This window comes from Rattus rattus, chromosome 4 (assembly GCF_011064425.1).
Source record: "Rattus rattus isolate New Zealand chromosome 4, Rrattus_CSIRO_v1, whole genome shotgun sequence".
Taxonomy (NCBI): Eukaryota; Metazoa; Chordata; class Mammalia; order Rodentia; family Muridae; genus Rattus; species Rattus rattus.
The window spans coordinates 159,124,675-159,142,650 of NC_046157.1; the positions used below are offsets into that span (position 1 = coordinate 159,124,675).

At 46.2% G+C, this 17,976-nt stretch overlaps 1 protein-coding gene across 4 annotated transcripts in view; it reads left to right on the forward strand.

Annotated features, from left to right (window-relative positions):
* Dis3l2 (DIS3 like 3'-5' exoribonuclease 2) overlaps window positions 1–17,976 on the forward strand; it is a 350,417-nt gene that overhangs the window by 282,922 nt on the left and 49,519 nt on the right. For 3 of the 4 annotated variants that reach the window (XM_032901537.1, XM_032901539.1, XM_032901538.1), the window contains one exon: window positions 8,937–9,170. The exons of the other annotated variant lie outside the window; for it this stretch is intronic. In XM_032901537.1, coding sequence (XP_032757428.1) covers window positions 8,937–9,170 — 234 coding nt within the window. The remainder of the gene's footprint in view (window positions 1–8,936; window positions 9,171–17,976) is intronic. 4 annotated transcript variants of the gene reach the window in all.

Below are 17,976 nucleotides of genomic sequence, written 5' to 3' on the forward strand. Positions count from 1 at the left end.
CTAGAAGGTGGGGACTGAGTCCAGAGATCGTCCTCTGTCCTCTGTATGTGCACTGTGACAGGAAGGCCCACATACCCTCAAATATATGCACATGCACACATGCATGTGCACATGACATGAGGTCATTAAAGTGGGCCAATGCACCCGTGAAGGTCATGCCCATAAAGAAGGAAAAGGCACAGCAGAGAGAGAGCTTGCTGTCTCTCCTCTGGCATGTGGAAGACGCTGCTGAGCAGCTGCTGTGTTGGAGCTGTGGAAACAGTCCTCACCAGGACTGGACTGGCTGGCACTTGATCTGGAACTTTTAGCCTTCAGAACTGTGGGAAATAAATTTCTATGGCTTAAGCCACTTGGTTTGTGGTATTTTGTTATAGCAGCCCGGACAGACTAACACAGTATCAGATGGACTTTGTTAATCAGGTTACATAAAAATCTACTGAGAATAGAACGTTTATCCAGGCATGACTTTTTAACATATACTGGCTATTTAGAAAGTACTGACTTAATATGCTGATCTCTAACTGTGAGAACATTTCAATATATAGCATTTTAAAAACCACATTGTTAGTGTCATTGCTCTTCTTACTAGCCCAACCTTTTCAGTATTAGGAAACCCACAAGCTCGTGTATCAGATGCAAGGTTTCTAGGATTCTGATTTTGAGAAAGTTCAACTTGTATCATGAGTGATAAGCAATGTCCATTGTTTCCTTGAAGTACTAAATACTCAAGTCTAAATAACCCTGGTTATCTATCAGTTCAGCTCACAGCTAGCTGTGTGCATGCTTTTCCTCCAAAGGTCATCCTCCTGTCTCATGAAGAATAAGTGACCAAGATAAGTACTTAGGGTTGAGACCTAGAAAAGTGGTGGATTTTCTTGTCCCTGAGAATATTTAGCTCTCTTTTCCCTGCCAGTGTGTGGTAGTGGGCAGTAGTGTGACCACTGTGTCCTATGCAGGTGACATATTTTACCCACCAGGGCTTCTAGACTACAGCTATGAATGGCAGTATACAGAGCAGGCTGGATCACACCCTGGATTATGGCTAAGAACAGTTTGGACCACATAGGGCCCTGAATGAGGCTCAAGGACCCCCAAGAGTCCATGAGCCCTATTAGGGAAATAAATCAAGCAAACCAAAACAAGACAGATATGAGTCTGATGAATGTAAAGGCTGTACAGGGAAGGCAGCAACACTTCCTCTTTATATCACCACAGAAGTGTCTTGATACGGGAGTCTGAATAGTTCTGAGACCATTGCAGCCTGGGCCACTCATGAGTGTGAGGTCAGTCAAGGCTACACAGCAAGACCCTGCCTCATAAAAAATAGTAAAATAAAACGGAAAAATAGTGTTAGAATGATATGTGCTTTAATTAGAAAAAATGCAACTGTGTGTGGTATAAGGAAAACATCACAATAAGCCCCCATCTCTGTGTCCCAGACTCAGTATTGTCAAGAGCTCGTTCTCTGCTAAGACCATAGTATTTTAAAACAAACCACAGACGTGTCATTTCACTCATGTGTGTTTTGATATGTGACTAAAATTCTGGGCATTTTCTTATATAACCACAATGTCCTCAGCATACCTAACAGTGAGGGCTGGTGTCAGGATGCCATCCAAAACCTAGGCCATAATGCATTTCCTTGGTTCTCTCCAATTGATTGGTCCAAATTGGGATCAAATAAAGCTACACACATTACATTTGGTTTTTATAGCTCTTAATTATCTGGTAAAAAGTTCCTTTTCAAGCTCTAAGAGGCAAACATTATCTGAACTATGAGTGCAGGGTGCCAGCAGCCATAATCTGGTGGATGTGGGAGCAGGCTTAGGGGGTGGTGAATGGAAAAAGACCAGAAGGAAATAACACAAAATGCCAGCAGTGGCTGTATTCTGGATGTTTTACTGTGAGTAATTTTTTCTATCTTCTAATGTTTTATAAAAATATGAATAACTTTTATATTTTAATACTTTTTAAAATAACTAAAAAAATGATTAAATAGAAAATAAAAGCCCCTAGAAGCATCCTACTTCAAGTCAATAGAAAAGAACACTGTGTCTGGATTATGCTGCCAGGGGCAGGCCTGAGAAATTAAAGCTGCCTGGTCTAATGTGCTTCTAGAATGTGGGGGCAAAAGAAACACTAGGAAAATGTGAACTCCGACATTCACTGGCCTTTGGAATTTCTTTTGGAAGCAGTATATGGAACCCAGGCCTTCTTCTCAATGAGGGCTAGAAGACAGGTGTAAAAGGCACAGGTCTGCAAGGGTGCAAGGCCTCCCTCCAGACCACACCAGATAGGAAATATGAGGGTTGGAACTGCAGACAGGGTTGTGGGGCAAGGCCCACTAACCACATTCTGTGGTTACCCAGACCCAGTGACCACATGAAAGATGGATCAGTTGGTAAGCCTGGGGATGTGGTGACATCTCCCTCACAGTCAAGATGCCCATAACGAAAGGTTCAATACCACACACTAGATCCAAGGGCTCATCATCCAGGATACTAGACTGGAAAGCCTGAACTAAGCCTGAGACCAGGTAGGAGGTCAGGGTGCCATGGAAGGTCCTGTGACTAAAGAGCTCCGGTGACTAAAGAGGAGCAAATCCAAAGCCTGTGTGGCTGAAGCCCCAGGCCGAGTTTGCAGGCTGGGGGGCTTCTCTTGGTGTTGGGGCCTAAGGTTGGAAGGGGCGGTACTGAAGTGGACAAAGCTTTGCCATCTTCCCTAGGCTGCTACAATTCCTGCTTTCTAAGGCAGGCATGTCTGCTACGAGAAGGCTGTCCTAACATATTTGTGTTTGTTGTTGTTTTCTTAATATGGGTATTTTCAGCACCTGCAAGAAAATCTGTGCATTCCTTAAGCCGGTGCTAGTAACAACTCCTCTTTCAAGCAGCACTTCTCTCTCCTTTTCCCCATCCTTCCCTGCTCTTCATCAGTAAAAATGTCCCCATTGCAATCTGAAAATAAGTTCTTGTTTTCTGGATGTATTAATGGCCACCCCTTCAGACCTTAGATTTCTAGCCCTCTTCGCATCTGCACAATTGAGCAAGTCGTAGCTGTTCAGCTGTGCCTCTCTTCGGTCCTCTTTCCCTTAGTACAGTGATTACCTTAATTCCAGTCCACATTGTCTTGTTCTGGGGCCTTCTAGTCTGTCTCCCCATTAGAAGCTGAATCTCATTCCTTTATATAAGTTCTTAATCTTCTCTGGCCACGTGTCCTATTTAACCCCAAAAGTGCAATATTTGAAGTATGACTTACAGAGACCAGCTCTCTCCCTGCATAACCATCTGTCACCACCATGCCCAGGCTCTCACCTTCTGTCCTTGCTGTTGAGGGGTTCTTGGAGCTTAACAGAGAGCTGTTGCACTGATACTCCATACTGATACTCTGTCCCTTCCTTGAAGACCCTTCCTCTCACTCTGCCAGCAGGAAGCCTGCTTATCCCTTGTGGTCCAGCTAAACTGCTGTTTCTTCCAGGATCAAGTCCAGAGCCTCACACTGGAATCCAAGCCTTGTGACATTCTTAGCGGTGACTTCTTATCGTTCACTTAGTAACATTGAGTGGTGTTTGTAGCACTCAGATACCATACAAAGTATTGAAAATCTCAGACTGCATCCCCACCCAGACAGAAGTGCTTCTTTCTGCTAAGAGAGAGATTGTCCATTCTCTCTTCTCCTAGGCTGCATGTTTTACCTTTCCTACAATGAAGGCATATTGCAACTTAAAAGCAATAGTCATTTTGAGATGTTTTCACCTGTTTTTGCATAAGTAGATGAGATACTGGAGTGCATTCGTAGGCTGTGAAAGGCAGACAAGGTGAGGACAGAGTCACAGTTTGGGGACCTAGTTAAGAAGGACTCAACCTATGTGACTAGAATAAAGGGAGGGGCCTGGGAATGGGGCTCAGTAGACCATGGGAAGGTGATTGGATGGGCTCCCTGTCAGGTTTCCCAATGGTAAATGTCACTGGCCCAGTTCTGCTCTATTCTATTCTCCTGCCAGACTCTTACACCCAGACCAGAATTTTACTTCTCCCCCATAGTTCAGTACCCTCTACTCAGACAGTGCTCAGAAATTACTTTGCCCTGATTTTGCACTGTTCCATTTATCCCGGTTGCCTAGTAAGAAGGGGGTCCCGATAAGCATGTACATCCTCAGCAGCACTCCTGTCCTGTGAATGTGCATGCTGGGAGTCGCAGAGCATCTCCTATAGCCCTACCCCCTTCCTCACAAGCATGCTCTTCATTTCTTTAATGGCCATGTGGACTGTCCTGCCATTGGCCTGCCAGAGACCACCACTGAAAAGCTTGAGAAAGCAACTGCTGTATTCTTCCTGGGTCACTGTGGTCCAAAGCACACTTATGGAGCAAGGCTCCCACAGTGCCATGTAGGTTAAGGTTTCTGCTAAAAGCAGTGCTGGGTGTTGTGTTTCAGACCCAGGCACCCTACTAAATACCTTTCCTGAGACACTCCAGGAGGACAATAGCTTCAAAGCCTAGTTCTGAGAATCAGAACTCTTTCCCAGAATCTCTCCACTTAGTCATTGCCAGGGCAGAACCTAGCTGTTTTATTTCAGACCTGTCGGTGGGACCTTCACAGCAAGGGAAGGACGGAAGGAGCTGCTGTTCTATAACCCTTGAGTCCCAATTTCCCACTGAAGACACTGGCCAGCTACATGGCTTACTTACTGTCACATGAGGAGCAACAGAACTCAGTTGTGAAGCTTGAGGGGGAAAACCAGGATTCTTGATGAAACATTTTCAAGATATGAAATGAGGTGTTTGTTTCAGTAAAGAGCAGAACAGGTTGCAGTACTGATTGTCTTTGCAAGGACAAGGGACTTTGTGAGCTGGCTTACAATGGACCTGTTCAAAGGAAGGCTGGGGTACTGGGTTCACATGTCAGAAGATGTCTGGGATGTTTCCTGGGTCCAAACCCTCCCTTCCCCCAGCGCTGCTTCCCACGTTCTCCTTTCTCCCTCCCCTCCTCCAGCTTCCTTCTTGTACAGTGATGAGTCCCAAAGATGAGCCTTTAAAGCCACCTTCTGCCAATCTTCGAGAGGGCGAGACACTGAAAATCACACCTGCTTGAGCATCTTCACTCCGGTCACGGGAGCAGAATCCCTGACTCCTGGCCACAGCAGAGCCTCCAGGCTCAGCTAGAGTTCTGGCTCCCTCTAACCCAGGGGTTCTCAACCTTCCTGATGCTGCATAATACATACAGTTCCTCATGTTGTAATGACCCCCAACCATAAAATTACTTCATAGCTACTGTAACTTTGGTACTGTTAGGAACCCTAACGTCAACATCTGATATGCAGGATGTCTGATATGCAACCCCCAAAGGGGTCGCAAGCCACAGGTTGAGAACCCCTGATCTAGTTACTGCATCTGGCAAAGATTTGGTTTCCTCTGCTACCTTGCCTTTAGTTTAGAAGCCCACACAGCTGTCATCAGATCAGGATGGGAAAGGACCTAATGATCTCTCTTGAGACTGGAGTGCTAAGATTGTGTAGTTAATTCCAGCTTCTTTTCTATGCAGACTCTACTCTGTACACCCATGTAGGCTGGCAGACTTGGAACCAGACAGCCTGTGCTGCTGGGCTTCTAAGGCACTCGTCCCGTCCCAGTCACTGGTGGTCTTCACACAGCAAGAGCAAACCTGTAGGATGAATGGGCTGCTGGGATGGCAGCCTTGCTACAATTTCATTCTACCCTGCAGCCTTTCTCTTGTTATAAGAAGAAACCTGGGTCTCATTCTGTCACCCCAGGCCTCAATTGAGAGAGAGCCTAGTGAAGGAGGACCTCCAACCCCACCCCCTGCTCACCCTGAAGCCACCCCACAATTTTTTGGCTAGTTGGTCACAGGTCATTCTATAAGGAGACAGCTTCCCTTCCATCAAGCAGCCTCCTGCCCTTTGCTGTCCCCACCTCTCCACCTTCTGTCCAGGTCATTGCCAGGTACTTTGTCCTTGACACCTTTGACTGTGCTTTTGGCCAGGATGGCTGGGGTGGCCATGCTGGCTGGGGTGGCCAAGTTGACCAGGCTGCCTGGCCTCTGTAGCTTTAAGAAGAAGCAGCAATCTGCTGCCACCAGACACCACCACCGCTCCAGACAGCCTGCTTCTGTTCCAATCAGTAGAGTGTTGATTTCTGCCTTCCAGGCTTTTGAACTAAAAGTTCTCTATGAGGAAGCTCAGAGGTGCAGAAGTCATTTCACATCTAGTTATTTAAAATTTTAAATTAGCTCTATTAGTAATTTTTTGAACCAAAAATGTCTCAATGAGTTTATATTTTTCAGGGAATATTTTTTAAAAACAACATATTTATGGTATAGGGCAGGATATCCAAAGGTTTCTCCATGCCTTTCTATCTATAAATTGTAGAAATGAATATGTATTTGAGGTACATTTGGTTCTCATGATCTATTTTATGACCTTCAGCTAAAAATAAACAAGTGTGTGTGTGTGTGTGTGTGTGTGTGTGTGTGTGTGTGTGTGTGTGTGTATTCACTAGATTTTTTTTTAGTCTGAATCTTTAGGTATGGACCTAAGAGTTTGCATTATTCTTGAGTATTTCCCACCTGATTGTCCAGCTGTAAAATTGACTGTCAAAAGCTTCTTCCCCTGTTGTGTCACAGCGATGCTCAAAGGCTATGTGCCTGAGGCTGGGACCAGCAGCACTGGACTGTTTTGGGTCTCGTAGGTATCAGGATGTAGGTCAGGAAGTGGGTACCTCCTTAGACGTGTTTCTCATCCCTGTGCCTTCAGTATGTTGAGAAACTGCTTAAGCTGACATTCTGAACAGTGGCACCCACAGTATGTACTAGATGAAGGGAGTGGCCTGAATCCTGTGTTTATGCAGAGGAGACAGGACACAACCTCCTCAGGGGTTTTGTCCATGTGTTTCCTCCTCCTTTTTTTCCCCCTACCTTTTCCATGAAAAGCCCTTTGTCTTCTGCCACTGGCCCTGGTTATGGAGAGGGTGTTGATGTGAGCACAGTTTTCAGATTGGAAATTAACGAGGTGTTCCATCGAGAGAAGTCTGACTTCTAAACTCTGACTGGCTGGCTGGCTGCTCCCAGGTCTCCTCCATGTGGGTCTTTGCTGCTTTCCCTGTGGGCAGCTGCCCCTGGCTGGCATCCTTCTATTGGCATTCCCCTGAGGTACTTTTGAGACTGCTTTTCCCAGGCTAGAAACTATTCTAGTACATGTCAGCCGTGCCTCCCACAAGTCCTAAGCCAAGGTAAAGCCAGACAACCTTGGCTGAGAAAGGAAGTTCGAAAAGGCTCTCCTTTGTATGTTTGTGAAAAAGGCTGGCATAGAATGTCAGGGATGTAGGATTGAAAAAGAGGAAGGGAAATCAGGTAAAGGCACAATGGGAACCAGCAGTGATGTAGAAAGTTTGGTAGTATCCCTGTGGGCATTGGAGAAAGGCTATCTGTCTTGACAAGAAGGAGACAAAGAAGCAGAGGTACCCTTTAGGTAGGAACAGGTGCTTCTAATAAGATAGTGTACTGTGGGCAAGCAAGTCCACAAGCTTTGTGAGGAATAGTAGGTACCCTACGGTTACACGTGGCTGCCTGTCAGGACTCAACAACCAGAGGGACTAAGGAAGCAACCGATGTGTAGAGCCAGTACACATGGCATGCAGGCAGAAGGGCATCCAAGAGCTTTGTATAGCTTGCTGTAAAGTTATGTGCATAAAACTAAAGTGCTCTGTGCATTCATGAGCTTCTACAGCAGTTCATCTTCCTCTAGCTCTGTACAGCAGAAATCCTTCATGGTATGGTAGGTAGTTACCTTCACTTGAATGTCATGCACTAGGGAGGAGGATGTGGATTGCAGGAGGCCGATGGCAAGACCTGGGTATGGGAGGGAGTCCATGAGCTAGCTCATTGTGGAGTGTAGGAATGAAAAGGGTGGCATACAGTGTAAGCTGCCATCATCTGTCAGCAGGCTGAAAACAGGCTACCTAACACACACGTACACAGGACCAGGCTGAGGGAAAGAAAATTAAGAAAAAGAAAGAAGCTGCATCTTGAAGGGAAACTTTGAGACCACAAAAATGAAGAGATCACAGCCATGCCCTTATGAAGGAGGCTGAGACTCCATTCAGGAACTGTGGGTATGATCGGGGCTCAAGCCTGGTCACCTGGATGGCTTCTTGTCCAGGTCGTTAGCTGCGTCTGTCTCCTGGCTGCTTGCAGCCCCTGGAACTGGTTCTGTAGCTGTCCTTGCCTATAGCATACAAGGCCTTGTGAGTGCCAGATGTGAGGCCTGGTTGCTATAGAAGACAGGAATTCATTGAGTCTCTTGCTATTTGCAATAGGGATCATTCCTGGAATAACCTGAAAAGTATAGTTTTAGAAATTTTGAAGAAAAAGTAGACTCTAATATTACAGATTCTAGACTCCTTATAAAGATCTTTGCATCGAGTGAATAAAAATGTGAACAGTAACTTCTGTTCTCCAAGTGCCCATGTTGTCATTTTTAAAAAGCCACAGTCCTTCCTTTCAGGAAGGTGATAGATCACAAGGGTCACTGCGTACACCTAGGATGGAAGCTGTGCTAGGTAGATTCAGTGTGTGGAGAGCTGCTGGGCTCCTCTCTTTCCTTCTCTTTCTCTAAGCCATCAGCCAGCCATCAGAGTCCCATCTTGTGTCTCAGGCGGCTATCCTGTCTTCTCTTTCCTCTTTGTGACACTGATGGCCATTCATCCTGATAACTGGAACACTTCCCATGGCCATTCAGTGAAGTCTCCACGGTGGCCTTGCTTTGTGCTGGGGAAGACCTCAGCTGTCTATCGAATCCTGCCAGGGCCTGGTAGTCTAAACTGCCAGAGGGCAGCAACCTCTGTCTTCTTCATCCATGTGGCACCAGTCAGAGCACAGTGCATGTGCATGTGTGTAAGTCAGTACAATCCTTCTGTCTTTACAGATCCTTGAGGAGTGGTTTGGCCGCACTATCATCCGTTCTTGCACCAAATTGAGCTACGACCATGCGCAGAGCATGATCGAAAATCCGACTGAAAAGATCCCCAAGGAAGAGCTTCCCCCTATTTCTCCAGAGCACAGCATCGAGGAGGTGCACCAGGCAGTCCTGAACCTGCACAGCATTGCAAAGCAACTCCGCCGCCAGCGCTTTGTAGATGGTGCACTCCGTTTAGATCAGGTCGGTGAGTCTCTTGTTTTATATAGTCTTGAGTTTGGCTTGGGCCCAAAACCCAAGAGTGAGAGACAGCTTGGTGGCCTCTTCCTCTCTACCTATTTCCCCTGCCAATTTGCCACACCATGGTACTATGAGTCAGGGTAAGATGGTTTCTGTGTAGGGAGTTCTGTGGCTTCCAGCTGCTCTTACCTGGAAAGCCTGTGTCAGGAATTCTCACTTGTAGAGGACATTGCTGTGTCACGTCCCTGAGACAAAGAAGGGAGGAAAGACTTGAGTGAGAGGCTCATGGTTTCAGAGGCACTGGAACTTGGCTCCATTGTTTCTGTCCCACAGAGATGGGAGGGGAGGGGGAGACATGTGAGAAGCATGCGGCTCAGTGGAGCTGCTTGTCTCCTGGCAGCCAGTAAGCAGAGAGAGCTAGAAAGACAGAGGCATGTAAGGGGTCAGAGACAAGATAGACTTTCCAGGGCACATCCAATGATATGGATAAATCCAACAGCTGGTTCTCCGAGAATATAAGCAAGGCCAACAGACCCTTGGTCCAACTAGTCAAGAGAGAGAGAAAGGACCAGATTAACAGATCAGAAATGAACAGGGAAACAAACAACAGAGTTTCATAAGGGCATACTTTAAAAAAACTGTACTCTATTAAGTTGGAAAAATCTAAAAGAAACGGATGAGTTTCTAGATTCAGCCAAACCACCAAAAAAATTAAACCAAGAAGTGAACAACCTAAACAGACCCATAACAAATGAGGAGGCTGAAATAGTTAAAACAAAAACGAAAACAAACAGAAACCCTTCCAGCTAAAAAGAAAAGTCCTGGGCCAGATGGATTCACAGCAAAATTTTACCAGATTTTCAAAGAAGATCTGCACCCAGTCATACTTAAACTATTCCAGAGGTAGAAATAGAGGGAGCACTCCAAGATCTCCTGTGTGAAGCCTGTGGGTCTCTTTGTGTCACCAGTTCTGTCCTCTCAGAGAGATTTCTTCCTCTGCTCCTTGCTTCATGCTTGGTGTCCTGAGGCTGCAGCCCGCCTTCCTGTCCTCTCTACCAACAGTTCCTCCCTGATTCCAAGTGGCTTAGTTGAAGCTAATGATGCCCGCCCCTGTCTCTGACCTCTCTCTCCCTCCCTCAAGTCTAGCCCCTCACTCGATTCTAGCCTCTCTATCTGCCTTGTCTGCCTGCCTGCCCTTCAGCGGCTCAGCAGTGCTCACTCACCCTTCCTACTGCATAGAGTGGTGCTTGGAGCCCGCAGCATGGCACACAGGCTCCTTGCATCCTCTTCTCCCTCTGATACACTGGGGCATTTCGTGTGTGCACCCAACCTGAGTGCACCAGTTTCACAGGTCGTTGTAATTATGCTTATATGAAATATTAGACAGACAGATCAAATGCAACTCTAAAGAAAGCTGATTATCTGTACACGCATACATGTTTTAGAAAGACAGGTCTTCAGAATTTCTCTTCTTTAGTTAAGACAGCTGTGTAGGAGCTGGTAAAGGAGACATCCAGACTGAAGTCACTTTACCAACGAAGCTTAGGGAAGTCCAGAAAATGAATTGGTTTTAGTTTTTTCAAAGACTAGGGATCTGTGATATTGGCACCTATAATCTCAGCACTCAGAAAGCCAAACCAGGAAGACTGAAAGTTCAAGGCCATATAAAGTATATGTCAAGAGCCTGTGGCAGAGAAGAGGAAGAGGAGGAAGGGGAGGAGGTGAGGGAGAGAGAAAGGCAATGAAAAAAATCAATTTAGTTTTCTCTTGCTCTTTAGCTCAGGTTGGACTTGAACTCATGACTAACCTCCTGCCTCAGTTTCCCAAATGGTGGGATTACAGGTGTGAGCCACCATACCAGGTACTGACTTGTGTTTTTAAAAGTCTTACTTTTTTCATAAATGATGAAGAAATGTACATTAAGTTATTAATGTAATTAAATTATAATACAAAATGTTAAGTTGTATATTATGTGTGCCTCTTCTGCATGATTCTCTTATTTACTTGACTTTTACAATGACAAACCAGCTGCTACCCAAGCCCATCAAATGAGGAGGTTTCTGAAGTACCATTTCCAGATGTTTCCCCATAAAGATTATAACAAATTCAACTGGATTGATCATCTGTGAAGTTGAGGTTGTAGGGAGGGGAGAGAAACAGAGGCAACTTAGCTCCCTCTCATTGGAAGTTGTGGTCATCAGGGTAATGACCATAGGTTGTTGATGGAAGATGAGCTGTTTGCATGTCTGATACTCAGGATTATAGTACTGAAAAGACAAAGATATCTGTGTCCCAGTGGCCCTCTTAACTCATAGATGAGAAAACTGAGATCCCCACAGGTAGATGGGTTGCTTATTGCCAGGCATCCAAGTAGCTCTTTAGTTGATTTGATTTTCATCCATTTATTACACCATGCTGACATAAGAGAAAAAACAGTTTGCCTTTAAAGTGAGAGGGGAAAACACCCTCAAAACCTAATTAAGTTCCAGTTAATTAAGGTTTGAAAGTAATGAATTTGTATCCTTGGAGTTGATTCCTTAGTTCCCCAGAAAAAAAGTCTGTAGACCCCCACATTAGATGGAGACATCAATCTTTGCAGCCAAGGACACTGGTGAGACCATTTATAAATCAGCTAAATGGCTTATTCAGAAGCCCCGCATTTGTTCTCCAGTCCCTGTTGCCTTCTTTGCCCTCACAAGTCCATTTTTCCTTGGTGCCTTTTCAGTGGCCTGCTGTTTGGCATTGTTCTCTGAAGGTTTGTCTGCCATAGTTCACTATGTCCATGTTTTGGGTGGCAGTCCTTAAAACAGCACATCCTTTATGTCAGCAGCAATTAGAGATCGGTCTTCAGCCAATCCAGAGGCTTTGCCTTTCCGAGAAATCAGTGTTTGATGACCCTGAGAGTAAGCAAGGATGAAGGACGAAGCACTAATACGGTGCCTGTTTGCAGAGCCAGAGACACATGCTTGATAAGTGCAGAGTGCCAGAGCAACTTGACCTTGGGGTGTTTGCAGTAGCAACTCAGGCCTCAGTGGCTGGCCTGATCTGAAGTAGTGAAGCTTCGGCTCAGGCCTCCGGGACACCAGCTGGCAGTCCTGTTCCCTGAGCCTGGCATACAGGCCTATGAAGGAAGCAGTCTCCAGTGCTGCTTGGAGGCTGAATAACTCTCTAAATGACGCTCACCTAGAGCTGATTTTAACAAAGTTCTCTTCCAAACAGTGATTCTCCTTTGCCCCAAAGTGACACAGGCCTCCAAGACGACCTAGTGATTCCAGTCTGCTGAGACTGGAATCTCTAAATCCGTGTTCTCTGCTGCCAGAGCAGTTCAAGGAACTTGGTACAGATGGCCACTTTATTTTAATTATTTGTTTGTAATATATATCTCTCCTGAATCTTAAAGGGGCCATAATGGGACCAAGACATCTTCTGTATGTGTGGGATAAAAGAACTAATTCACAGTGGTCTCTAATATCTACATCCTGAGTTTGATGCAAGAGGAGCCGAGCCGTCAGAGGCTCTGTTCCTGGCTAGCACAGGCCTGCCCTCAGCAGCTTCCATCAAGGGAGGAAGATGAATCTGCCTGGCTTGAGTGTATAAAAGACTGCATCCCTTTTGGGGGGTTCTGGCTCAGCTATTGGCTTCAGAAAGGATATAACGAGAAGGTAGTGGAGTGCCAAACGGTTCCTCAGTACTAAGACTAATACTGGCTGATGTCAGGAAACTCTACACCCCGCTTTCTGAAGCTCTCTGAACCTGTTTCTCTTCAGCCAGGTTAAGGCGTCTATGTGGAACAAACCAGAGGCTTGCAGAGATCAGACAAGGTCTCCCAGCAAGTGCAGAAAACCTGAGGAAAATTCATACAAAGTAAAGGAGGCTTCGCTAAGTTCTCAGCTCTGTCATTCGTGACACCTACCTGACATAGTTCTGAGGCCCACGTTCCATGCAGTTTCTTTGTAAAGGTAGCCTTTCTAGTGGAAGACACTTTTGAACACCCTGGGGCTCAAGCTGTGTGAATCTTTTATGTTTGATCCTAACCTAGCCCAGGCTTTCAATCAGTGTTGGCAGGCTTTCCCAGGAAAGGCCGAAGAGTAAACGACATGAGCTTCTGGTCCATATGGTCTGTCTCTGACTCAGCCCTGCCTGTTAATAAATAGGAGTAGTTGACATGCCGTAAAATGTGAAGGTCACTGAGACTTGGATTTGATATCATTTTCACAGGCCACAAAATATTATTCTTCATTTTATTATTGTTCAACTATTTAAAAATGTAAAAATCCTTCTTTGCTCCCTGGCCACACAAAGCAGGTTAAACTGTGACCCACACTCACTGACCCCTGCTTAACTGACCAGCAAGCTTTTCAGCCCTGTTACCCAGCAAGCTTTTAGCAGCTCATTACCATTTCCCCAGGAAGCCAGGCCAGGTAATGGAGAACAGTTGGGCTAAGTGAGTTCTCAGGATGGTTCCATACAATTAAGTAAATTATTCTTTTGATTAGTACTATGCTTAGGGCTCCAGTTGGAGGCTGGAAGTGAGAGTGACTGACCCCTCCCACCCCAGCACAGTTATTGTCCTTCCTAAGGTCCAGTCCCTTTAGCCAGTCGGAAGCCAAGGAGCAGCACTCTGTTTACTCCTCTACGGACCCTGAGGACGCTGGATAGCGTCTCTCCTCACACCTGTGCACAGTGCTAAGCACAGCAGTGTTCCTTCTCTCCACCATAGCTGTGTTCTCTATGGCTGCTGCTCAGTGTGGCTCGCCATGACATTGGATGCAGCTGTGGAGGACGGGCAAACCCTTCTGGCTTTCCTTTAGTTTTAGTGTCTGTGTCATCTTAAAGTACAAGATAGGTCATGGCCCAGGTTCTGAGTTTTTCCATTCAGAGCGTTCTTCACTCAGCATAGCTTCAGAGACCTGTGTGGAGAGCCTAGTGTGTGTGTGGGGTGGGGGTGTGCTGAGAATATAAATGAGGAATGAGAAGTTTCAGGTATGGGGAGGGAGGCAGTGACCCACTAGACAGAAAGAAGCACTAAGACAGACTCTACCCAGAGTGCAGGAACAGACGGTGTGCTTGCTGAACTTGAGACTGAGGAGTGACTCCTGCCCCAAACCAAGTGCTCATTCTTAGAACCCTGAAGAAATCCATGTGCCTGAAGCACACCAAGAGATTGCTGTCTTCTCTGATCGTCAGAAGACATCAGTTTTAACTTCTGTCTCTTTGTGCCTTTTACTTCCTGTTTGTAATGGTTCACAAGAGTCATTCGTGTTGGCCTGGTGTGAGTAATTATAAGGAAAACCAACATTTGGACAACCCCTCGGTTATCTCTCTCTCTCTCTCTCTCTCTCACACACACACACACACACACACACACACACACACACACACACACACACACACACACACACACACACACACACACACACACACACACACACACACACACACACACACACGCCCAAAGAGTAGCTGTGCAGCTCCTTAGTGACAGTGGTTCAGTGGGCTTCTGTTACTCCCAGGCTGTCCGTTTAAATGTTGGCAGCACATAGCTTCACTCCACATTTAGCAACTTGCTCACTTTTCTACTTTCCCATTTATTTTCATTTGTAGATCCAGCTCTCTGTGCCACTCAGACCTGGACTTTCACGGGTGGGAAGAGGGTAGGGAGCTTCAAGGATGGGGTCTGAGAACCTTTCCTTTGAGAGTGACAGATCAGTTTAGTTACAGAAAACAGCCATATTTATGCATCCCAAGGCACGGGCAGGAAACAACCTTAAAACATGACCTAGGGGGTTGGGGATTTAGCTCAGTGGTAGAGCGTCAAGGCCCTGGGTTCGGTCTCCAGCTCCGAAAAAAAAGAAAAAAGAAAAAAACATGACCTGGTTACATATAACTGATTACAGCCACGTGCATGACCTAATCAGTGTTTGTGCCTTGTTAACTGGTATATAAAAGCTGACACATCCTTCCTTGTCAGATGAGCTCCTCTGGGTGGCTTGTTAGTACCATCTGTCCCTCCCTACACTCATAGCATAAAGCTATTTCCTCAACTTCTAAAAGCTTCAGAGAATCCTGTTTACCTTGGAACTGTTGTGAATGCAGACTCACATATGACCAGTGGCTATTGCCGGATGCATGGGATGCCTCTTGAGTTCTCTCTCCAGTAGCAGGAACACTGCTCATAACTCCAGGAGGGAGCTGTAGGCGGTGGGAAACAGATGCCGTACCTGAAGACCACATAGCAAGTAAAGGAGAACGTATGGACTTGGCAAAGAAGGCCGAGGGCATCTCTAGCATGACGGGGACTGGGTGGGAGTGAAGGGCAAGGCCAACCTGGTCAAGAAACCTGTGCCCACTGAAAAGCAGCTCCTCATCCTCTGAGCCTGGAGCCTGAGGCTGGACACAAGTGACACACCGAGTGAGGGGAAAGTGTCTCCATCTACCCCTGAGACAGAAAAGTAGCCAGAGATGGAGCCACGGCCTCTGCCAGCTGGAATACTTGGGATGCTTGCCCACTCCTCCACCCCTGCTGTCACCTTGACTGTTGGGTGTCTTTCCCGGGCAGGTGTAGTGAGGCCTGAAACTGGAGCTGCTGCACTTGGTCAACAGGCCTGTGCTGAGCCTCAGCAGAACACTGGGTCTGCTTTCTAAGTAACTCTAGAAAGCAAGTTTGGCTCCTAGCCCACCTCTAGAAGCTTTTGCTTGCCTTCTGGTTCATTCTACATGCTGATATCTAGCCTCATTTCTTCCAGGCCAAAAAAAAAAAAAAAAAGCATTGCTTCATGCCTGCTGCTATATCCTCTGGCTTATCTCTCTCTGGACCTGCAGAATCTGAATACTGAAATCTACTTATTCCATGTGGGGCTGTCCCAGCCCGTCCTCTCTCTTAGGGTGTCCTGTCCCTTCGTGCCTATTTTTGTCACATTGTCCAGTTGTCTTGTCAGCTTCCATCTCTACCCCTGTCTTGTCCTCTAAGATTCAGTTCCTATGGGGCAAAGATCACATGGTATTAATCTTTGTATCCCCACTCCCTGAACAGTGCTGCTTTTTAACAAGCCATCTGTTCAGGGTCTCTAACAGTGCTGTGTGCACTGGTCTTTGTGAATAAGGTACTGCTAACTCCAGTGGGGAGAGTGGAAACCAAGGCTGTAGAGCAGAGATATGTTTGCATAAGACAGTCACCGTACAGTGTGAACCAGGGCTGCCTGGGTAAACTGGCTGGTACCTGGTTCTTTGCTAGGGCATCCAGCATGTAGACAAGATGTGGTGAGGACTTTCTGAGGTGGAGCTGCCTTGATGGGTGAGAGGAGTCAGAAAGGTTCAGTACCCTAGGGTCATTGACACTTGAGAAGTTCCCTCTCAGATTGGAATGTCTCTGCTGGGGGTGTCAGGAAGGACACTCCCAAAGTTCCACCAGAGAAGGGAGATGCTGGTCTGAAAAGGCAAAAGTACCAGACCCATACCTCCTCCCAGGTAGTTCTGGATGAGCTACCACCAGAGCTGCTCCTCTCAGTCCTGGAATGGGGCAGGGACAAGTTGGATAGGAATGGCAGCCTCCCATCTCTGCAGAATCCTGAGAGGACCCCCATTTTGCTCAGAATGAAAATGGCTACCACTAGATTAAGGCTTTCTGATGGTCTTTGGGGCTTTTAAGAAGAGAACTTAAAATAAAACCCAGGTGGCTTGAACAGAAGTTGCTGACCTTCCCAGGGTACACTGGAGGGAAGGAAGGGCTCTCATGCTGACCAGAAGAGACAAGAACTTCTGTGACTTGAACAGGGCATGGCTAGAACCTCCATTTCCTCAGAGATGAGATTATTTTGTCTTAGTGACCTTGACAGATGGAATGGAATTTGACCCTTCGGGGACCTTGCCTTTGGGTAATTGTACTCACAGTTAGGCAACCCTGGGACTCTTTATTCACAGGACACGCTGGACATCCTTCCCTGCCCCCATGGCACACTCACGTCAATTGAATGGGCGCCAGACAGCTACATAAGAAGCATGGAATGCTTTGACGTTGGTAAAACCTGCACTGGAGAGAGAGAACCCTTGCAGCTGATCCTTAGATTTCAACCATGACTGCTTCTTGGGACTGGCCCAGTTGATTTCAGTTTTATTCTTCAGTGCACTGGGGACTCTGTTTCCTAGGCCAAAGCTCTCTGTCCTGTGCATTCTACACCGAGTTCCTGCAAATGCTGCCTTGTTCTCAAGAACCTATGGGCATCACCGACCAATGGCAGAAATGTCTAGGGGACAACATATAGGTGTTTTATTTTTCCACGCAAAGATATACTTAAAAACTCGGGTTGGGGATTTAGCTCAGTGGTAGAGCGCTTGCCTAGGAAGCGCAAGACCCTGGGTTCGGTCCCCAGCTCCGAAAAAAAGAACCAAAAAAAAAAAAAAAAACCTCTCAGTTACCAAGCTATGGATATATAGCTTAGCTGTTATGTGCTTACCCAATGACATGAAGCCTTGGGTTCAATCCCCTGCACAACATAACTATGTAGTGACCACACACCTGGAATCCACTCAGAAGGTGGAATTAGGAGAATCAGAAGTTCAAAGCCAATTTCAAATACACAGAGAATTTGAGTCCAGCTTGGAATACATGAAACCCTGTCTGGGAAAGAAAAAAATGCACTGTTACTGTACAGATAAAATATTCTATCCCCAAGACAAAGGAAATAGACAATGTGATAATATGAAGTAAGTTATTAGTTATTTATTTAGTTATTTGGGGAAGTGTGAAAATAGACATCACAAATGAAAATCAAAGGACAGCTTGCAGGAGTCTGCTCTCTCCTTATACCTA